This window comes from Xiphophorus maculatus, chromosome 18, assembly GCF_002775205.1.
Source record: "Xiphophorus maculatus strain JP 163 A chromosome 18, X_maculatus-5.0-male, whole genome shotgun sequence".
Lineage (NCBI taxonomy): Eukaryota > Metazoa > Chordata > Actinopteri > Cyprinodontiformes > Poeciliidae > Xiphophorus > Xiphophorus maculatus.
Window position 1 is genome coordinate 26260356 of NC_036460.1, and position 22023 is coordinate 26282378.

The 22023-nt window shown below is 39.6% G+C and overlaps 1 protein-coding gene across 6 annotated transcripts in view; it reads left to right on the forward strand.

Moving 5' to 3' along the window:
• igsf9b (immunoglobulin superfamily member 9B) overlaps positions 1 to 22023 on the forward strand; it is an 81380-nt gene that overhangs the window by 6717 nt on the left and 52640 nt on the right. For all 6 annotated transcript variants that reach the window (XM_023351728.1, XM_023351730.1, XM_023351729.1 and 3 more), the window contains exon 2: positions 14731 to 14928. In XM_023351728.1, coding sequence (XP_023207496.1) covers positions 14731 to 14928 — 198 coding nt within the window. The remainder of the gene's footprint in view (positions 1 to 14730; positions 14929 to 22023) is intronic.

Here is a 22023-nt window from a genome sequence, read left to right on the forward strand (position 1 = left end):
TGTTCCGAAATGATCTTATGTTTTCCAACCAGTTTCTCAAACATGGACCCAAGCTTTCCCTCTCAAATTCTCTATGCTCTTTTTTTTTTTATTTCTATTTTTTTTTATCTCGCTATGCTTTATTTTATCACGATCGTGAGAGTAAAGCTTAGTAATGAGCTTAGGAGAAAGGCTGTGCTCAAGCTGCGGATGGCAGACTCTCAGTGCTGGGCATCTGCCAGCTCTCTATGGCATTGGCCCCCCTTCATCCCCCCTTTACCTCTTCCTCCCACCTCCCCTCTCTGCCTTCCTCTTCCTCAGCCAGTCCGGTCCCGGCGGAGTCCTCTTTGCAAACAGAGCCTGCAGCATTCTGGGAAAGCCACATTCAGATCATGTGGTTCTGGTTAGACGGACTAACTCAAAATCCTCTTCAGTCGTAGCGCATGTAGCTGGACACAAGTTGTAATGTGTCCTACATTGTAGATCTTTATATATATATATATATGTATATATATATATATATATAATATTTTTTTGCATTAGAATTATTAATCTGATGTCACTCTATTCACATAAGAGTGTTGAACGTGACTTCTATCAATTTCTTTAAAACAGAGGCGTAACAATTACTCCTACTGCAAACACTATGTAAGATTTTGATCGTTTACATTTGCAACGTGACAAAAAATATAAAAAATTGCTAAATTTAGCATGTTTTTAAGTTATCCTTACTGTGACTTCATTTTGCTACTTGTTTTAGGACAGTGTTAAAACGTGGGGGCTCTCCTTCGGTTTCAGTTGATGTTTTTCTAGCGTTATATTTTGGAAAGATGCTGTGGTTCTGCTACCACAGTAATAAATCATTTCGTAAACTAAATCTCCATAAATCATTTTGGTAACTTTTCTACACGTTTAAAGTGACACATATCCTCTGAACACATTTGAATTTGAATAAAATGCAAAACCTGACATCTAAAGAAAAAATTGGATACTGTAAAAAACGTCAATATTTATATTTATTTGATTCTTTTCGAACAGTGTAACTCACAGATTCATTAAACGTGGAGTGATATTCTTGTAATTGAAATACTCTTTTGGCTCAGAAGTAATGAAAACCCAAAACTGTGTGTCTCAGAAAAAAACCAGAATATCACTGAACAGCTCCCTCGCTAAAGTGAAGCACACACTTACAGGCGCTAACAGGAACTTTTGTTCTGTTATGCTTTTATTTTGAAGACTATTTTTGAGGCCAACTTCCTGAGGGCTGGCTTTGGCTAATGACTTCACTTGGAGGGACATCCGGGATCATCCACCTCATGGGGTCAGACCACTGAGTGAAGCTGAGAGTTAAAGTGGGATGAAACTATTGTTTGATTTATTTTTTGTTTGCTTTACAAACTATCTGTATAAGTTGGTAGTTAGTTGTGTGTGTTAATCATTCTTTTAGTAATTTGTGTAGCTCTTTTTTCCTAGGGCAACACCCCCCCTCAAATTGAAATAGTGGCAGGATCTTTATTTATTGAAGCAGGATGTAGAGTAGTTGGGGAGATTTTTTAAATATTTTTTTTTAATAGATGGGTTGTTGATTTAAAGCTGCAGTTCTGCCTGTCTGGTGATATGTTTGTACAAAAGTTTCTGAAGAAATTAAAAGGTAAAAAAAAAAACATTCAGAGGTCTGGACAACTACTGTTGTTGCCCTTTTCCATCTGATTTCTGGTTTTCATCTTGTTTCAGGGCTCTACAACACAAACCTCCACAACTGCATAATGCAAATAAAAACAAAACATTTCAAAGAGAAATGTTTCTTGCACAGAATCATTGGCTGTCCCTCCTTTTTCTAGTATTACTGCATCAATGTGGCGTAGGTGTAATGGGAGCCCAGATTGCTTTGATAGCGGCACTCGGGTCATCTGTATTGTTGGGTCTGGTGTCTCACCTTCTTCACAACGCCGTATGGATTCTCTGTGTTGTTCAGGTCAGGCGAGTTTGCTGTCCAATCGACCGCAGCGCCACCGTGGTTTTAACAGCAGCTTTTGGTACCTTTTGCTGGAAGAATGAAATTGGCGTCTCCGTAAAGCTTGTCAGCAGAAGTAAGCGTGAAGTGCTCTAAAATTTCCCGATGGACAGCTACAAGAAGGTTGTGCCATTCCACTCTTCATCCTCAGTCTGAGAACATGATTTCCAAATTAAAGTACAAACTTTTGTGTTTTGGCAACATTTGTGGCCCTCATCTAGGATTTGTCTGAAGTGGCTCTTTGTGTGCGGAATCCAGCCTCAGTCCACTCCTTGTAAATTTTGCTTGACAATCTTCTCAAGGCTGCTCTTACTGCTGTTGCAACCTTTTCCTACCACACGTTTTTCCTTTCACTTAACTTTTTCCGAACATGCTTAGATGCGGCACTCTGTGAAAAAGCTTCTTTAGTCATCAGTAGCTTACTCTACTTCCCACTCTCGTGGAGGTTGTCAATGACTTGTCTTCTAGACATGTGTCAAGTCAGCAGTCTTCCTCATGATAGTGTCGCCTACTGACCCAGACTGAGAGACAATTTAAAGGCTCCTGAAACCTTTGCTAGTGTGGTAGTTAGCTGTTTAGTGGCTGACTCCATGAGGTTGTAATTTTTATCTTTATCACAATGAAATGTCCTGGTAGAAACCCCCAGATTTTGGTGTTTTGAGACACATAAGCTATTTGTATTAGCTTGCAGATAATGAAGCTTGTTTAGCTTCATTAAGCAAGCTTCCTTAGCTTGTTTCTACAGCAGCGTGTAGCTACAGAAAAGCTACTATTTGACTGTAGCTTCTCTGTAAGCTACAATCAAAATAAAAGCTTGGAGGGAAAAAAAAAGTCCATATAAATGAGTGACAAAAATGATTTTATGTATTTGTATGGGAAACTCATTCAAAATGTTCTGCTGTGTTTCACTAGCTATTAAAACCAAAGAGAAAATGATTGAGGTCACTTTCTCAACTGTCTTTAGCATCCCGTGTTAGCAATTAGCACCAGGTGGGGAGCATTCCTTAAAAAATTATTAGTATTTGTTTGTTTTTTGATAGATATAATTTGTAACCCTACTCTGAGTTTTATAAAAGGTTGCCAACAGTTTCATCACCAGTATGTTCTGTGATAAAAAGAGGCTGCGAGCTCAAAATCAAGATGGAGCAGTGCTAATCTTCGCTACACTGCTTAGCCTTTCCCAGCAAGGGCTAAATTTCTTGCTGTCTGATTTGTTCACACGCCTGTTGCCTTGACATGGAAAAATAACCTTTTATTTCAATATATTGATGGCCTTCTTGCATCTCTCTGCTTCTCTGGTCTTTATTTTTTGTTAAGCTGATATGGAAAATAACTAGCTTTGAGTGTTCCTCACTGAATAGTAACACTGAAGTGTCACTGTTCTCTGTAACCTGATAGTGCTACATATGGTTCATTCCAAAAGACGTATTTTTTTAAACAGCCTCAGTGTTTTTAATGTTGTTTAAAGGTATGAATTTCTAATGAGGCTCAAAGAATGCAGTTATGGTAGAAGGTGCAAAGATTAGACCGAAACGTTAAAAAGTAGAAACGAACTGAAAACATATCCCAAAGAACGTTTCTGAATGTTTTCAAGATATTCCAAAGAAATAAAAGTAGATTTCAAGCTTTTGTGCACTGCCGTATGTGGGACAGCTATTATCTGAATGTCTGAGCAGCTGATGAGGAAGGCCTGTGTCGTGTTGACTTTTTCCCTCGCATGATCGTATATGATTCATTGATGCTTAAGAAATAGTCTCATAAGAAGCCATAATTAGAGGAGTCGCATGAAAGCACCAATAACCACTGTCGTAGCAATATACCTCTTTGTATAATCACTATAAAACACCTCAGCTGAAGCTTTTATAAGTCATCTAAACATCGCTATGAGGCACAATAAAAATATCTGAATCAGCTGGGGATGGGGAATTTTTGTGCCTCGCAGCAGCGCAGTGTCCAGCGAGGATTTTTGGCAAGCCAAGTTCATTTCACACGTCCCTCAATTCCTTGTGCTCTTTTCTTTTTTTTTTTCTGCACATTTAATTGGGCGTCAGCAAATCCAGCGCACATCCCTGACTGAGCCTCTGCCAGAAAAGGAAACTATCAGATCTATGACACATTTTTACTGCACTAAAGTAGACACAACAGACTCTCTCAGACGCGACTGGAAAATGATACAACAGGATTTCCAGTTCGGTTCATGTGAAATATTTAGTTCAGTGATGAATCATTGAGCTTTGACTCAAAGTGTGGCTGTTTTAAAACGACCTCTTTCAGATAAAAAAAAAAACACAGATTAAAATAAAATGTTGGGAAAAGACAATATAATAAGGTAGCGTCCAAACCTTTTTAGAGACCTTTTCTTAAAAATCCAAAAATAATTTCATAGTTAATACTTCTCTTATCATCCTCATTTGTCATTGAAAAATTTCATCCATGAAACAAAATGGCCCCCAGGCTGAAGTTTAATGTGACAATTGCTAGTGTTTTAGTACTCGAGATGGTCTCGAGACCACGTTTTGATGGTCTCGTCTCGGACTCGACCGCATTTGGTCTCGGTCTTGGGCGTTGAAGACTCGGGATTTTATTTCAAGGCCACAACTGTGAAAATGTCATTAAATTGCCAGCATATTGTCCAGTTCATTTGCTAAGATCTTTGTATTCACTGGATGCAAAACATACCGACTAAAATTCAAGCAATAACGTAATGTACTAATTACGTCTTTTTGTTTCCGCTGTCACACTTCGCCTCCCCCTTTAACTCACACGTGGCACTCCAAGACATGCGCAGTGGTTTTCTCTGAGCGGCAGATGTCTGTCTAATCCTCAGTAATACATATCCTGCTACATAAGTCGTAAGAAATCCGATGGAGACATGTAAATTAAGCAGCGCTTCGCTTTCACAGACGGCGGGGACTACGTCTAACTTTTATCGTCAAAGCTAGCTGTACAAAGACACATAAGCATCTGCGATAAAAAAACAAACAAAAAAAAGCGCTGAGTCATGGACCTTACCAAGCTCCGCCCACAACCGACCCACGTGACCGCAAGTCTCACAAACAAAGCCTTGCGTTGTTTCTACGTAAACATGACTCGATTAGTGCATCATTTTTACCGGATTTTCACAATATATCAGCTACTACAATGGACAGAGGAACTAACAAGTTCATGTCATCATCTGGGAGGAGGTTACTGGTTTCTCAGTTACAAGCTGGTTGCAAACCTGAGGCCAGCAGGTGTCAGTCAGTTATGGTAGATCTGACATTTGGTTTGATGACGTCAATATGAGAAGCTGCAGACTGATAGGAGGAACCAAAGAGCTCTGTAAAGGCAAAGGCAAATCTTCTGAAGTTGGGATATAATTAATTTAATTTCACATAATTATCACGGTAGAAGCCATTTGTTTGTTAAAATTTTATGAAATATATTTGTTCTATTTGATGTTTGTTGTGAATGACGTAAACTCACAAACGAACGAGGAAATTAGTCCAACGTTTAGAAACTACAGCGGCTGTAATGCGCCACAGCAAAGGTAAACAAAGGTAAAATAACCCGAACAGGTGATCAACTCAAAACCACTCTTACCTTTTTACTCTTTCTCTCTCTTTGTAGTTTAAGCACACCTGTTACCGTGGCAACCGCCTGCGCCCCGCAAGACGAGCAAAGATTACGGTAAAAACATAACATTATGTTTTTACCGTAAAAACATTAACATTCTGTTACGATATCAAGTTTCCAGGCTTGATATTTATTTCTCGATTATTAATCAGCGCTTCCCTGAACACAGCGATGATTGATTGACTAGCTGTACTTGGTGCTAACGTGGCTAACAGTTTAGTCCAAAGCCTTTTCTGCTAAAATAAAATCTTTAGTGTATGTCAGATACAGACACATTGCATATTGATCTGTTTAGCTAATGTAAGACTGTGTAGCAGACAGGCTTCAAGGTGTAGAAGTTGTATCAGTTCTGCCATTATGCTGTACTTAGCTAACGGGAAGCGTCTGTTTGTGAGACGGTCACGCACGTGACCACGTAGAATGGGCATCAGCCAATGAAAAGCGGCCCCTCTGGTAAGGTCAATTGTTCGGAGGTGTTGACTGACTGTGTCGTATATGTGGGACAACGCTGTGTCCAAAAGTCTGCAACATAGTGATGTTACATTCACAATTGATCTGATTCTTCTGAACGGCTCTTTACTATGAACGACAGGACTGGAGCCTCACTGCGAGCCGTTCTTGTTTTCTTGTAATGCTCTGCGTACACTGCGATAGCTTTTATTATTTTATTTAATTATATACCTTGATATTTATTTAATTAGCGAATAAATAAAACAAGAACGGAAGAACACGCAGAGCATGCGCATTGCTCTTTGATTGTCACCTGTCATGGTGGCAGACATTACAGCACTGTGTGCTGCCTAGCTTCATGCAGCGGGAGAGCGAGTGAGAACTCATGCCTTGTGCTTGGTGGCAGCACAAGGCACAAGTTGTTGATCCTTGGTCAGTGTTCATAGTTGAGCGTTGTTTACCGTTAATGCATTGCCTTAACTGCTATGTTTAACGGTGCAGACAGTGGTGGTTTCTGACACGGGCAGTATGGGCAACCGCCCAGGACGTTATCTTGTTAGGGATGGCATTAGACCTCCGTGGATTGTGGCACAGAGATGGAAACAAAGCAGAATGACGAAGAGTTTGAATTGGTAATGATATTAGTTAAATCTGTTTTAGCTCTAAGTGTTTAATGTCTAGGTGGTTTTTATGGGAATGTGAATCTTTTGGATCAGTTTAAGATGCAACTTTGATTATGTTTCACATTTTATTGTGTCATGTGGCGCGGGACGCCGGTCTTGTCTTGATCTCGATACACCCTGGTCTTGGACTTGACTTGGTCTCAGGTTAGGTGGTCTTGACTACAACATTAATTTGGCATTCAAAAAAGCAGCAGGAATGTAACTATTTAAATTATAGATGTGAATATTTAGAAATTTCTCAGCTGATTTTTTAAATTTTTTATTTTATGTTCCATGTACTCTGTGTTGTAAACACTGCATGCTTGGGAGGAAAGGGCTTCCCTAATAAGTTGTATACTCTCAAGAAAAAAGGTTAGTCTTCAATTTAATGTAACTTTCTCAGAAATCTTAAGGTCTACACAGATTTGAGCTGAAAGGCTATTGGCAGGAAGTCCATTGACATAAAATCTCTTTTCTGAGTGAGAGCTAGCCAACACCTGACCAAGATACAAAAGAAAAAGCATTACAAATTGCTTTGAATGATGAAGGTCTTTGAAAGATAAAACCAGTTGAAGGATTCAAGCGCCATAGTTAAATTCTTCAATTCTAAGAAGGCTTTAGAGAAGGTTTTGCCTAAGGGAATAAAAATGCTGTAGCTGAAGCAAGTCCAGCAATATCCTCCATGACCAAGGTTGCAGCATATGAAAATGGATTCTGAGGACTTCGAAAAGAAGCCGGCGTGATGAAAAAGAGGTCTACCCAGTTGTTTTTGGAGACAGGAAGTGACGTAGATAATAAGGTAGTTTTCCCAGTAACAGGTATCATAAATGATTGTAAGCCTGTGCTGTTTCCTCCTCACACCCAGGGGAGCAGATAGCTACCACTGTGATATACAGCGTTATGAAATTTGATTTAGGGCATCTTTCAAAAATGTTTCTAATTTAATTTCATTTGTGTACAACAGAATGCTTTCCACGTGTCAGTTTTAGATTGAGTCTGTGTATCTTTACGGCGAGCGTCTTCTCTGGAAGATAAAAGAAAGCAAGCTAAAGTGAGAAATTGACTTTTATCTATTAATGATTGTAGCCATTACCTATGAAAAGATGCGACAACGTCCCCCCCCACCCCCCCTTCAACTTTACCGGCACGTATTAACATGCAAGCAAACCGAAGTGTACAGGTCCACACACACGCGGCGCTGAGTCCATTCTCTGATGTGACCTTCAGCATATGCAGGCTGGCATTCAATTACCGCCCTGTCAGTGGCCCGTCCAGTCCAGCGGCCGCACGTCCTTGAGACTCTCTCTGCAGCCTCCGTCCAGTCTATATTCTATTACATCCTCTACATCAGGAGCTCTGTCCGGCACAGAGCTCCTCTCAAACCCTCATCGCTACAAAAAGGGGGAATTGCACGTAATCGGACGGCATTCATGGTTTTGATGTATTCCCTATAAAGTCTGTGGTTGCAGGGGAAAAAATGGAGATTCATGTTCATGCCCCGAATTATGCCCACGCTTGAGCTAAATATTAGATTTTAGTTTCACTCTGTGAAATATCATTCGGATGGGAGAAAAAGACGTTTAGGGGGCTTGGATCGGAAAATCCAGCATGGTCTCATCTGTAATTGCCTCGCTGAGCTTCCTCGGCTTTCATATGTTTTCTGGTATTGGAGCTTGTTTTTAGGTTAGTTTCAGCTCTTAGGCTTAGCTACTATGTTAAAACTGCAATGGAAGGTATTTGTAAATGTATTCAGTTTAAAATCTGCAATCAAAGTGCAGTGAAGTGTGCTGTTTAAGCAAAGAGATGTTTAAGACCAGTTTTAGCCTTTTCGGTGTCAGAAGGATATCAGAAGTAAGAGACGGGAATATTGCAGTTATTTTCCCCAAGTTGTTTTTGCTAGTATAGCCATAGCTTCTACTTGTCTGTGTAGCACACCGAGTTGGAGTTTATAAACAGCACAATCTGTAAAAGTTGAAAATAGCTAGCTTAGAACGTGACCCACACCTCTGCCAGTATAACCTTGGCTTCTATTTGTTCAAGTTGAACTAATTTGTCTGTGAAAGCAATACAGCTAGTCGGGGCTCATAGTGGCATTTACAAAAGTTTGAAATAACTAGCTTAGAAACTGACCCCTACCTTCTCCCTCATGACGTGTTTGTTGATATAATCCAGTCGACGACTTTGCCTGAATTCACGCCACACGATTTACCACCATGTCATAAACGGCATTTTTTGCTATACTCGAGGAGACTTAAGAGTACTAAAGTCTAGAAGCCAGCCAGTTTTTTCGTACATGCTAGGCTATATAATGATGGGGATTTTCTCCATGATTACTAATGATTAGACACATACATCCTTCACTACAGTGCGACTTCCAGTTCTTAAGATTGACGACTGCTATCCGTCACCACATTCTTTCTCAATCAACAGGTAGATGATAAAATGACAATGATAGTTAAACAATATGTCACATATAGGGTATGCGTTTTCTTTTCCACAGTTAGTCTAAAACTGAAGGTTCAGGTGAGTGAATCTTTTATAATACATCGTGTATTGCCCAATGCAGTAGCACCGCAAGTATTTACAACTCTTTGTCAGCATTTTACCTACTAGAGGGTTGAGACATATTTAAAGCCTCATGAGTTAAAGCCAAAGGTCTAACCAAATGCTTAATGTTATAAAAAAAATAAGCTGTTTTAAGCCCCTTACATGCATGCTTTTCTTTTTGTCTGAGGCTGAGCCAAAGTGCTTTCCTAAAGACAAGAAAGGCAAAACCAGTAACATAAACAGAAATTTTTCCATCTCTGCTGGACAAGGCAAACTGCTGTTGGACAGGTTTGTTGTTCTGTCCGACACGCCTTCGCTACTGTTTCAGACAATTTACAGCTGAAACAATTAATTGAGGAAATAATTAGCCAATTGCTCGATAAAGTAAACAATCCATACTTGAAGCCCAATCAGTCACTGCGATGGACTCGTTGCAGCACTGACTGTTTAACTGCTGCCAAACAGTGAGGTCTGACTCCCTCCATGTTTTTTTTTTCTGCTTTTGTACCCGAGCCGTTTGCGCTGCCACAGATTTATCTCCGGCTGACTGAATTGTTACCTTTCTCTAATTCACGATCAAAGCTATAAATCCAGTAAAGCCAGCAGATATATGCATGAACATTTTTTGGGGGGTCTGCAGGATTTATTAGGTGTTTGATTTATGCATGCCTTACTCAACAGAATCTTACCTTCATGTATTTGGAGAGCATCTGCAACAACGTCAGGTCAGCTTAGGGACAGTGCCAAAAATAAAAAGAAAATCAAGATGCAACCATCTCCATAAGTGTCTTGATGCCTTTATATCTTTACTGCCGTTTAATTGTAAAATCTTAGTCATGGATCATTGTTGAACACAAACATAATTCTTACATCTCAGCTAATAAACTCCACCAAGGTTTTTCATTCTCCATTAGGGAAATGAAAAGCGGCGACCAATCCGGTGCTTATTGTTGCCTTATGAGGATCTCGTAAAGGGTTGATGAATTAGTTTGCCTGGGAATGTTTCATGCTTACGTGAGACGTGCTCTTTCCTTGCCACAAGGACCCAGACGCAGAGCCAACTGGAAACCCAAGCTGCTAAACTAGTGCGACCTGAACCGCCTGCAGAGAAAACAATGGATTTCGGCAGCATGCGCTCTTGTTTCTCAGGGCTTGAGTTTGCATTTCACGTGACTTAACTTACTCAAACCAATCTGTCCAGTGTGTTGGTGGCCAGAGGTAACAATCCGAAGTAAAGAGGAAAAATTTGTTCATCTTGCAGTTGCGTCTTGGTCTGCAGGTACTCAAATCTGAAGTTGCAACCATAAACTTTAGTGCATCTTATCATCCTTTTTATTGAATAAGCCAACATAAACTGTGCAACATTGTGAAATGAAGAAAATCAAAAATGTTTTTACATTTATTTAATAAACAAAAATGTAAAAATTCTTATGCACGTTCAGGCCCCTTTAATAGCCCTAAATATAAAAAGGGCAACAAATTGCCATTGGAAACAAAATTATGAAATCTAAACATAAGAGATCAAAAAACTTTTTTTTAGAGAAACTTAAAATAAGTGTGCTAGTAATGAGAATAAATAATAAAAACAATAAATGACAATAGATTGTTTGTAAATTGAGTGAGCAATCAGCAATTAGCATACAAAGCAATAAAAATTGACCCATAAATATCATGGTTTTTTCAACCTTTTACTAAATTACATAAACCATAAACAGACTTACTTACATACAGTATTTTTCACAGTTTCTTTCTTTACTGTTAAACCAATATTCACTTGTTTTGGCGTTTAACTTCCTGTTTGCTGACGCTTTACTCCATGATTATAATTAACAGCTTCAGTTTTCTTTAGATGCTTCAGTCAGCTTTTGTACTTCATCTGACTTTATACCAGTACTGAAACTGAATATGGGTACATTTGAGGCATGTTCCTACTGCAACTACTTCCACACTGAAGGGTGTTGTTATGGCAAGTTCCTAACTGTTAGTATGTGTTCACTTATTGGAAAACGCTGGTATCTTATTTTTAAGTTTCTGACAAAATATAGCTGGTATACCTTTGCCTCTCTATTGAAATGAGCAATTTCTATGTCAACTTCTATGTCTAGCAAACTTACTTACTTAAAGAGTAATCTGTAGTTTAATAAATAATACCAAGGCATTTTATGGGTTTCTTGTTGCTAATGTTAAGAGCTTCGACTAATATGGCACAGCTTTTTAAAAAAATCGTCAGCAAAGAGGGGTAAACAGCAAAGCAGATTCCAGCACAGAGGCTTCTGACGGGCAGAGCACATCTTTGCTTTAAAATGTGCAATTTGATTAAATCTCCTCTGTTTCTGTCCAGAATGTGTGCTGGCTGAAATGAATAAAGTGGATTAACTCTGTCACAGGATAATGCAGATTAAACTGGTAAACACAATCACTAAGTGGTGCATATGGCCTGCAGGGGCGGAGTTAAGGCATTAATTTTTTTTCAAACGGGGCAACCGGAGGAAAATATTTGGGTTTTAATTTCAGTCGGAAAGGCAATACTTGCAGATCACCACGGTTTCTGTTTGAACACAGCAGGAAAAGGCTGTTTAACATCATTTCAGACGGTAACAGCAGCCCATGTCCTGTAGTGCTGTTTTTTTTTCCCCTTTTAAGGTAAAAATCTGCCCTGATCATGCAAACGATCCTGCTAATGAAAGCGTTTAAGTTATTCAGCTGGGAACGCCAGCATGTCTCCTGATTTCCCCTGGAGCGATCGTCCCCCCTCCAGACAGGAGGAGGGCTCGGCAGTCAGCGCTCGCTCTGACGGCGGAGATGCAGCCGGCCCCGGCCGGTCGATGAGGGGGCGGTGGCTGGAGAAAAATCCATTCCCAGAGTGAGCGTTCTGCTGAGGCAGGTACGCCGACCTTTGAGTCATCTGATAGGTCAACGCTCTGCAGCGCCTGCCAGGACATCGGTGGCGAGGCGCCAGGCTTTGGTGGTGATAATAGTAAAGCTCGTCTGAGCAGCGGCCAGCTAGGATCAATGGAGCCTCTTGGCAGCTCGTTTATTGTATGGCACGGCCGCGAAATATTCACCAACAGATGCAGGTGACAGATGACGATACGGGACGATGGGTGAGGGAAGGCCAGGGTGGAGAGTTTCCCCATGTGCACTGAACATATTCAGACGCTACACTAGAGTAACATTGACCCCACGCATCAATTATTTATATTTTTTCATTATATATATATATATGTATATATATATATATATATATATATATATATATATATATATATATATATATATATATATATATATATATATATATTTGTTAAAGCTGTCATTATGTTGTAACAGTATAATAGAGTATATTTGAGTTAGCTCTGGGAGTATATATATAATATGTGTATACGGTGCTTCTCACATTCTCCACCTTGCTCTCTGCTGCGCTACAGCTGGTTCTCCACAACAGAGCCTGTTGTGAATGCTAAGGCCAGTTAGCATTATGGTTAATGACGGCGGATAAACGGGTTTTTCTGGAAAGTTCAGTTGTTTCTCCACCACTAGCACACTGAGCAGCCCGTGCACGAGCTTGATTGACAGCGCTAAGACCCTCCTCCTGGCTCTGACCGCTTGTTTCTGACTGGGAGTGATCTGCAGACTTTAATATGAGCAATCAGAGGAGGTGGAGGAACTTTTCACAGATTGTGACATAGAAACAATTTTAACAGTTATGTAAAAAACATATTTTTGTAAACGTTACATACCTCAGCTTTCATGGAGGAAAAACACTATTATATATCAAATTATTCATGTTTAAAAAAGTGTTTTCTCTCAAAATCTAATAACTGCGAACAACTGTCTTGTTGTGATATTGCTGTGGAGGAATTTTGGCCGACTGTTTTTTGCACAATTCTTCTACCGTAGTAGAGCTGTTCAGCATCTCAATTGGATTGCAATTCAGACTTTGACTAAGCCACTTTATTTTAAGCTATTGAGAGGTTAGCACGCTGTTCTACGTCTTTCTCTTGCTGCAGCACCCAAGTAGAACGAATTGTCCCATCCTAGTATTGCAACTTGTCCACGTCCTGAAGCAGCCAAGCACCTCCGAACCATCACAATACCGCCGCCATGTTTGACTGTAGCTACAATATTCTTTTTCTAAAACGCACCGTTAGTCTCTTGTCAAAAATAACTGGACACACCATCAATCCATCGAAAAAGTTTTTTTTTTTTTCAGTACTCGCAATATTTTCCCATAAGTCTTGGTGATCATCAAGATGATTTGGGCGAATGTGAGGCAGGCCTTTGTGGTGTTTTTGGTCAGCAGCGTCATTGATATGGATACTCTTTACTACCTGGTTTTGTTGCTGTTCAACCAGAAACGTTGATTGTAATCGAAGCCTGTTGCTCGGGGTTATTTTGTAACCGAATGGATGAGTCATTGTTGCCACTGAAGTAATTTTAGTTTAGGCAGCCACACCAAAAAAGGTTCAAACACTGTTCCCTATTTTCTCTTTGTGGAAATTTCGCTGGAGTCCCAAAGCCTTAGGTTTTCGTAACTCGGACCAGACTGATAGACGGCAGTGACTTTTTCATCTGTTGTTGGAATTATTTCTTTTTAGATTTATTTTTTGTATTTTGATTATTTATTTTTTTGGGGTCTACTTCATTTTGTCAGATGAGCTGTAATTAAGGGATTTCTTGTTGCAGGAAAATGCCCTGGGTTCAGCCTGAGAAACTGAAACAAAAATAATTGTTAATCACAGTAAATTCATGATTTAACAAGGGCCCACTTATGTTTTTCCACAGGGCCAGGTTGATTTTGAAATTTTTCTTAATGACTAAAAATTATTTTAGAACTGCCTTTGAAATAAAATTCCATCCTGATCTGAAATGTTTAGTTTTTAAAAATGTAAAAAATACTAAACCTTAAAAGAAGCAGTACATAACTTTTCTGATTTTTTTTTCTTCTGTTTGTTGAAACTGTCACTATGTTGTAACAGTATAGTCTGACAATATCTGTGAAAGAAGAAAAAAAGACCTCTGCCTTCTCCCAGAGCTAACTCAAAGCAACCAGGAGGCGGGTCTTGGCGCTGTCAATCACAATCTCTTGTGGCAGCTAGCATAGCTTGTTCGTGAATGCTCAGGCTAGTTAGCATAGCCACCGGTGACGGCAGATGAGCTGTTTTCGTGTAACGGTAAGTTGTTTCTCTGCCTTTAGAACATTTAGTGGTGCGTACATGAAGTTGAGGATGATTGACAGCGCTGAGACCGTCCTCCTGCCTCTGATTGGTTGTTTTTGCTTGGGAGCAGTGCATTCTCTCAGATGGCAACAGTAGCTAAAGGAGGAGGTGGAGGAAGTCAATCTTTTCACAGATTAGCTGTCTCATAACATTCTGTCACAAAATGGTGACAGTATTAACAAATATATATATTAAAAAAAAATCTGATCTAATCAAAGCCCGCCCTCTGTCTGCTGCCATGCAGGTGCCCACGGAGTGAGAGAGGAGCCCCGGTTTGTGACGGCGCGTGCTGGAGAGAGCGTGATCCTGGGGTGTGACGTGTCCCCTCCCCTGGACGGCCAGCAGCCCCCCTATGTGGTGGAGTGGTTCAAGTTCGGAGTGCCTATCCCCTTCTTCATCAACTTCCGCTTCTACCCTCCTCATGTGGACCCAGAGTACACTGGTAAGACGGGGCGGGGGCCAAAGCCACATAATCCACCTCTGAAAGTACGCAGAAACGAACCGCATCAAGGGTTTCGTGTCCACTAAGTTTTGAATTTGTGGTGATATGATTTATCTTGGAATAAATAAGGATGAAGTTTGTTTTTTTTTAGTTGTTTTTTTTTTGTGAGGAAGCCAAACGACTGTTTATGCAGCAGCAGATGCAGAGTTGTCAACAGAATTTCACGCTGCATTTTAATAAACAGGGGCCCAAAAATATCCACGAAATTAGAAATTGTTTTTGGAAAGTTTATCTGATCATACAGAGAGAGCCCTGTAAGAGTATGCATGCCTTAAGTTTTTATGCCCCAATAAAATACCAAACCTCCAGGTATTTGATTAAGAATTATGGGACAAATCAGCACAAAGTAGTGAGTAGTTGTGAGGTGAAAAGAAAAGGATGAATAGTTAAAAAAAAAAATCATTTTCTTGTCAAATATCCTAAAAGTGTGGCATGCATTTGTATAGCTTCCTTTTGTTTCAAGGACAGCCAGTTGCAATCAGAAGCCAAGCATTCTACAAGCCTGACTTGTATTTCCTATATGTGGGAAGAAACCTCACTTTTTATATTTCTATTTGTAGAATTTTGAAAACTTCGTCTCTCTTTCCTTCAGATTTACAATTATGTGGCACCTTGAGTTTTTTTCTTTCACACAAAAACACAAAAAACATTAAAGTTTGTTGTGTTCCAACATAAAAACTTCTCCAACGTACCGCAGCTCTGGTTCTGCCACACGATAAAATGGAGCGTCTTCATCGCACGTTTATGGAAATTAGCGCTGAGGAAATCCTCACCCTTTTCAATGCGCATTGATTATGAATATTTGAGGTTTCGACGCACATTTTTCATCGTGTCGATAACCCGGACGGCAGCCGCCCCTCATTTCTCTTTGACATGCATCAGATCCCCACTTCCTGTCACGGCAGTCTTTTTTTTTCTATCGCTAAACTGTCTTTCTTTGTTTGACAAGTCTTTTCTGGCAATTTTTATGAGAATAATAGGTACTGACGTTTGTGTCGCATTACGTAATTTGAATAATGTGGAGTTTCATCAGTTGATCTATCTAAAAAAAAGAAAAAGAAAACCTATTCAACTTTGACCTTTTGTTGCCAGGCCTCAGTATTTTATATCTGGTATTTCTGTGATATGTTAAATAGAATTACATTTAGGGTTTTCTCTTGTTTATTTATTTTTGTCCCTTACGTTGTTGGTTTTTTGGGTTTTTTTTACTCTGATCTGACTCATGATTGTAATTTTTGAAAATAATAAAGTCACATTTTCTTATGAAAACTGTCTGGAAAAGACTTTCAGACCATAAATCAAGCCCTTAAATCGATGTAAACAAAGACCCTCGTCCGCTGCTGCTCCCTGGCATTTTTTCCTATGATCTACACTATCAGCTTGTGGATCTTCCATGCTTTCAGTTGTTTGTGTGGAATATAAATTAAGATCCACGCACCCAAGCAGCTTGGGCTAAATATGATCTAAATTTAGTCAGAGGGATTCGGGGCTAAACAAGTCGTGCAAACAGACTTCAGGGTTTTAAATCACGTCTTTTGCTCACTGGGACAAAAATAAATTGGGCTAAAACTGACAGCTGTGTCTTTAAAAGCAGGAAGCAAATCTAAACCTGTAACTCTGACCTCTTCAAATAGTTTTTTGCTCTTGTTTTTGTGTGTGTTTTTTTATCTCTGTTTAGCATGACTTGATATAATTAAATATTTCTACAGGGACAGTGCAGAGTTTATGCAATCCATTTTTTTTCTGCTGCTGCTGCAAACCCTCCTCATAAAGCGAGAACAGAACAATGTCCGACTACTAATAATCCACAGATTGCATATATAGATGAGGTTTTTTTGTCCCTGAGCAGTACTTAAGCTCAATGGTGTTTATGTATATTGTTAAAAATGACGCTCTGATGTCGTAAAGAGAGTAACGTTGCCGGGCTTTTAGCTGCATTTTGCTCCCTGAGCATGACTTGGGGAGAGGCATCTGCTGCGTCTGGGTGAACAGAGGGGAAATAAGAGAGTCTCAGCAGTTTAATGCTGCATGGTATGTACATGGTTCCCGCACACTCCAGTGACAATGCAACACAGAGTGCATACAGTCAGCGCAGTGGGCTGAAAACCTCCATGTGAGATGTAGAAAATGTGAAGAATTTACTTCCTATAGCGTGCAGGGGAAAAAATCACCAGAGTTCAGTTACAAAAATCTGATGAAGAGTTGTTTAATTGTAATATAAGATGAGCAGTTGTATTGACTAAACATCGGTGTGTACCTATTAAGAAAAAAAAAGTTTAGTAGTTTGAAAAATTGGTTCATCCATCTGTAGTAGGTGCAGGTCTCACTTTTGAATGTTTCCTAAGCTTGTTTCTTTCTGGTATAAGCAAGATTTTATTGCAGAAATAAATAAAAGGTGGATAAAACAACAGGTGAGTGTTGACAGTGTTTGAAAACAGATACAAATTGTTCTTTCTCTTTTTTTAATTTAATATCAATGTAGAAAATACATGGTGTGATACACTACATTAATGAAGGGGAATAAAATCACGGAACTAACAAAGAAAAGAAACAGAAGGTGTTGTGTTTTGGAGTTTTAAAAGATGAGTTATATATATATATATACATATGTATAATTAAATAAAATAAAGTAAAAAAAAAAAAACCCGATACAAATGCTCTCAAACTCTAAGTTGCCAACTTTGAAAGTTCATGGTCTTCCCTTTGTTTAGTTTTGGTTGACTTCATAAGTATTCACAATTAGCTCAAATGTCAAACTGTGAATATGTGTAGAAGCTCAATATAAATAAACTCTGAGACCTTTAAGAAGCACCGCTAGCCTCATTAAAACTGTAGCTTTTGGCTTCGTTTGCTTTTGTCTTTTTTTTCTCTCCTCCGAATGTTGTCGCTTTGCTATGACCCTTAAATGTTAATTCAGTGTTTGCTTTGGTTTTAGTAAAGCAAACACTTTGCTTTACGAAAAAAAAAAGTAAAGCAAAGTGTTTTACTTTGCGTTTCGTTTAAACGACCACAAACAAAATATGAGGTCGTTTATTGGCTAAATAAAAGAGCACATTAAATGTAAACTATTTGCCTGCTGTTTGGTGGAAACTAGGAAATTTGGGTTTCTGTCAAAAGAAAAACGCAGCCTGTTTGGACCAGACTGCTGAGTGATGTATAATAATAGCAGTAGTAATAATAATAATAATAATAATAGTAAAGGGGGTTATAACAATCAAATGAAATGGTATTACTTAAAGAGTTCATTACAAATAACAGGTTGGTTCTCAAATGTCTGGCTCAAATCTCTAGGTAGGGAGAAAATTGTACTTGGTGATGTAACACTTTGGGCATTTAAATCCCTTTTTTGACCTCTCTGTGACATTGAGCTAATCTGAGGTTTGAAAGTCATGTAGCCGTTGACCGCAGACAGTAGGAGACCTCTGGACGTCATGTTCCTCAGCATCTGCTGACCCCGCCCCGAGATTTTACGTAGGCTACCACACTGCGGTCCAGTTGGTGTTGCTCCAAGTCCCGGTCACTTTGTCATAATGCCACTAACGGTTGACGGTGAAACATCAGGAAGTGAGGAAATTTCATGGCTGAACTTGTGACCAAGGAGGCAACTGGGAAACCTGAATTTACAAGGGTTATCCAATACGTTTGGTAATATACTGTATCAAAGTTCATAAGCTGTAAAAGAATCTGCATTTAGTTCAGGATAATCCTCATGGTTTGTTTGACTGTTATAAATTTTGAGATGGAGCTTTGTTATTTTTGCAGGTTTTATCTGATAAAACCTCCAAAAGAATTTAGAAATTAGATTCTGGAGAATTTTGGAAATGTAAAATATGCCAAAACCCTGTGTCAGTCTTCCCAAACTAGAATCGTTCTCGTTGTTGTCTGTATAGGATACAGACTGACAGGAAGTACAGTGGAACCCTGATGTTTGCAGAGTTAAGCATTGTTGCCTAAAAGATTGGTGATTGACCAGAGAATGGCAATCTTTAAAAAACCTGACCTGCCAATTCCAATTTTGGCTAATATCAATTTTTTTAAATTATATTTTCTGTTATAATTGACTCTGTCAGTAAAAAAAAAAAAACACTGAACAATCCCTGTGAAACAATATAAACTTTTTTTTTAAAACTTAACATGAGGTAGTGAACAGCTGTACTTTGCTTCTGTGAAATCACAAGGTTTGACGTCAGTTGAGGACAAACTAACAACTTAAACCACCAATAAAGTGCCCTGAGTTTTAGGTTTCCCTTGTAGTCCAAAAAGAAAATGCATCCGCTTTGTGGCTAGTTAAAAACGACCTAAAATATAAACCACTACAGTTTACGGGAAAAAAGCTTCTAAAGAGAGACTTAGGTGGATTTTCTGATCTTTGCAAAGACATGGTTTCTCAAATATTGGCCAATTACTGATTACCGATCACCCAAAGTTCAGAAAATTTGGGCTGATCGAATGATTGGCGCACCCCAAGCGAAAACTATCTTAGTACTTTCACATAAGCTAACTTTTGCAATCTTTCACATAATTGGGCTTGAGGATAAAGACAATCAGTGGCAAGGAGAATGAAAGGCATTCCTGGATTGGTTACAAATGCTAGCCAGTAAAGTGTCGTTTAAGCTAGGTGTTTTTAGCTTCCTGAGCTGAATTGTGTTTCAAATATTTTAGATGCGCTCCATGGCAAAAAGAAATATGCAGATAGGCAATCTGTGCATACTGAACTGTAAAGCGCCGGGGGTCTGGTGTACTGTCAACAAGATACCAAAACGGAACAGTCTGAACCCTGCATTTAATCTTAAAATATCTATCAAAGCAGCAATGCTAACATAACTGGGATTTAAGCCAACATCACACGCCTCTTTAGCATTTCTGAAAGGAAAGCTTTTGTGAAGAAGATCAGAAGAGTCCCTTTTACCAACTTTTTATCAATTACAAAGCTTCCCTGGATCACGTAATAAGAATAAATGAGCAAACACATGTAAAGAGAAAAAAAAAAAAACCCAGCTTGGAGATTCACTTCTCATGTGTCCCTAAACTAGTCAGGTTTTTATGTGTTTTATTCATATGAAAGGTGGGAAAAGTAGGTGACTGGTAATTAATTCACTGAAACTCATTATGGTTTTTGAAGCAGGTCTTCACTGAAACGAACACGCATCATCATCTCGGGAACCCTCTCTCTCGCTCCCTCTCTCTTTTTTCTTTTTTCTTTCTCCATTTTGGGTCGGTCTCAAAAGGCACGGAATCTGCCGGAGCGTTTCACGTTGCTCGCTCTAACCTCCTTGCGTTGGGGCGGGGTGTTTGAACAAGCAGCACTCTCCGACACTTCACCGTGCTCGCTTGGACGCCGTTAGTGGGCATCCGCCATGTGGCTCGGAGTCGACCATCGAGGAATTATCGGCGAACAGATGCAACTTGAATATGGCCGGTCTCATTACGTAGATTAAAGTGCATTCTGGGGATTTCGTGTTTGTGGCGACTCCGGACTCGGCTTTATGAGACGCTCGTTTGGGCCGCTTAATGGCTCGGTGTGGTCTCCGAGCTCATTTGGGCTATTCCCATGAATTGTTTTTGCTCGGTGCGAGGAAAGTTGATGAATAGAGTACATGTGTGATTATTCCATCACCCAGCTGCTACCCAAACCAGACACAAATCTCTATAAATGCCGTACTTACAATTTTTTTTTTTTTCACAGTTCATTTGGAAAGAAATTCTCTCGGTGCAACAGGTATTTATGCCAAATGGGGGGGTAGGATTTATATCTTGCTGTTAAGCTAGATCATTTTCCCACTTTGCCCTGCAGCTAAAAAGGGAACAATTGCATTTAAAAACATCTATTTTTGTTTTCTCACTCCAGCAAAGATGCAATCAATAATTCAGATGTGCGTGTGAAAATGTATCGTCAGATCCTGCTGTTCCCACACTGTCTGGTGAAATGTGTTTTTTTTTTTTCCTTTTTCTTTCTTTTTTGCTACCAGGTCACTTTCAGTTGCATCTCTATAGTGGTATGATGTGATTACACACTAAATTATGAGTCCTATATGCAGAGTAGAGGCCGCTGTGGGTCGAGTTGTTGTCTTGTGACCGGAAGGTTGTATGTCCGACTTCAGCTTCCTTTTGTCACATGTCGATTTAAGGCATTTAACCCCAAGTTGCTTACTGATCTGTGTGTTGGTGTATAAAGTATGACACACAGTAGTCACCTACTTTTTTGAGTGGTCAAAATGATTGGAAAAGCGCTATAAGTTCAGACCATTTGCCATTTAGTAAAAAAAAGCCCCTAAAGAAATGATACACAGAACAGTTTCTCCAAAGGTATTCATGCCAATTGAACTTTTTTCCACATTTTGCCATGTGACAACCACAAACTCCACTGTTTAGGATAAATGCGAAGCAGAACAAAAGCGAAACTTCATGCAGATTTGAAGGAACGCTGCCTTGGTCGTGTCTCACTACATTTGGTAGCTGTACGGCCTCTCCTGTTTTGGTCAAATCAGCCATGTGATCTGAGCCAGGAGCTTTGATGTCCCAGGAGACAGAACCTTGCACGGCGTTAGCGGCGACCGGCACCCATGAGGCCGGTCCCGACTCGGATACAGTCCTTTAAACTCTGTTCACAGCAGCACCATTTCACTTTCCGACAAATTGGAGGTCAGGGTGACCGTGATCCTTCACCCCATCGCCTCACGCACTCAGCACATCACAGCTTTAAAATAAAACGCACAGAAAACCCCCCTGATTTTTTAAAAAGATATTCTTCCCACTTCCTGTTTGTTGAATTGATTTTCTGCTAAAATATATATATATATATATATATGTATATAATTGTTTTTTTCCCCTGGAGCAGGAAAGCCATGCTTGGCGTTAGTATCTGACTAATGCCACTTCATTGCCGCGAGAGCAATTTCAGCCCTCCCTCAACGTCGATCTGTTTGCCTGACACTCGCTTTGAAGTGACAGGAAACTGTACTTACAGTACATCTACACATCAAAGTTTTTTGGGGAAAAAAACGCCCCCATTTTCCTGAACACTTGTCAGGCGGA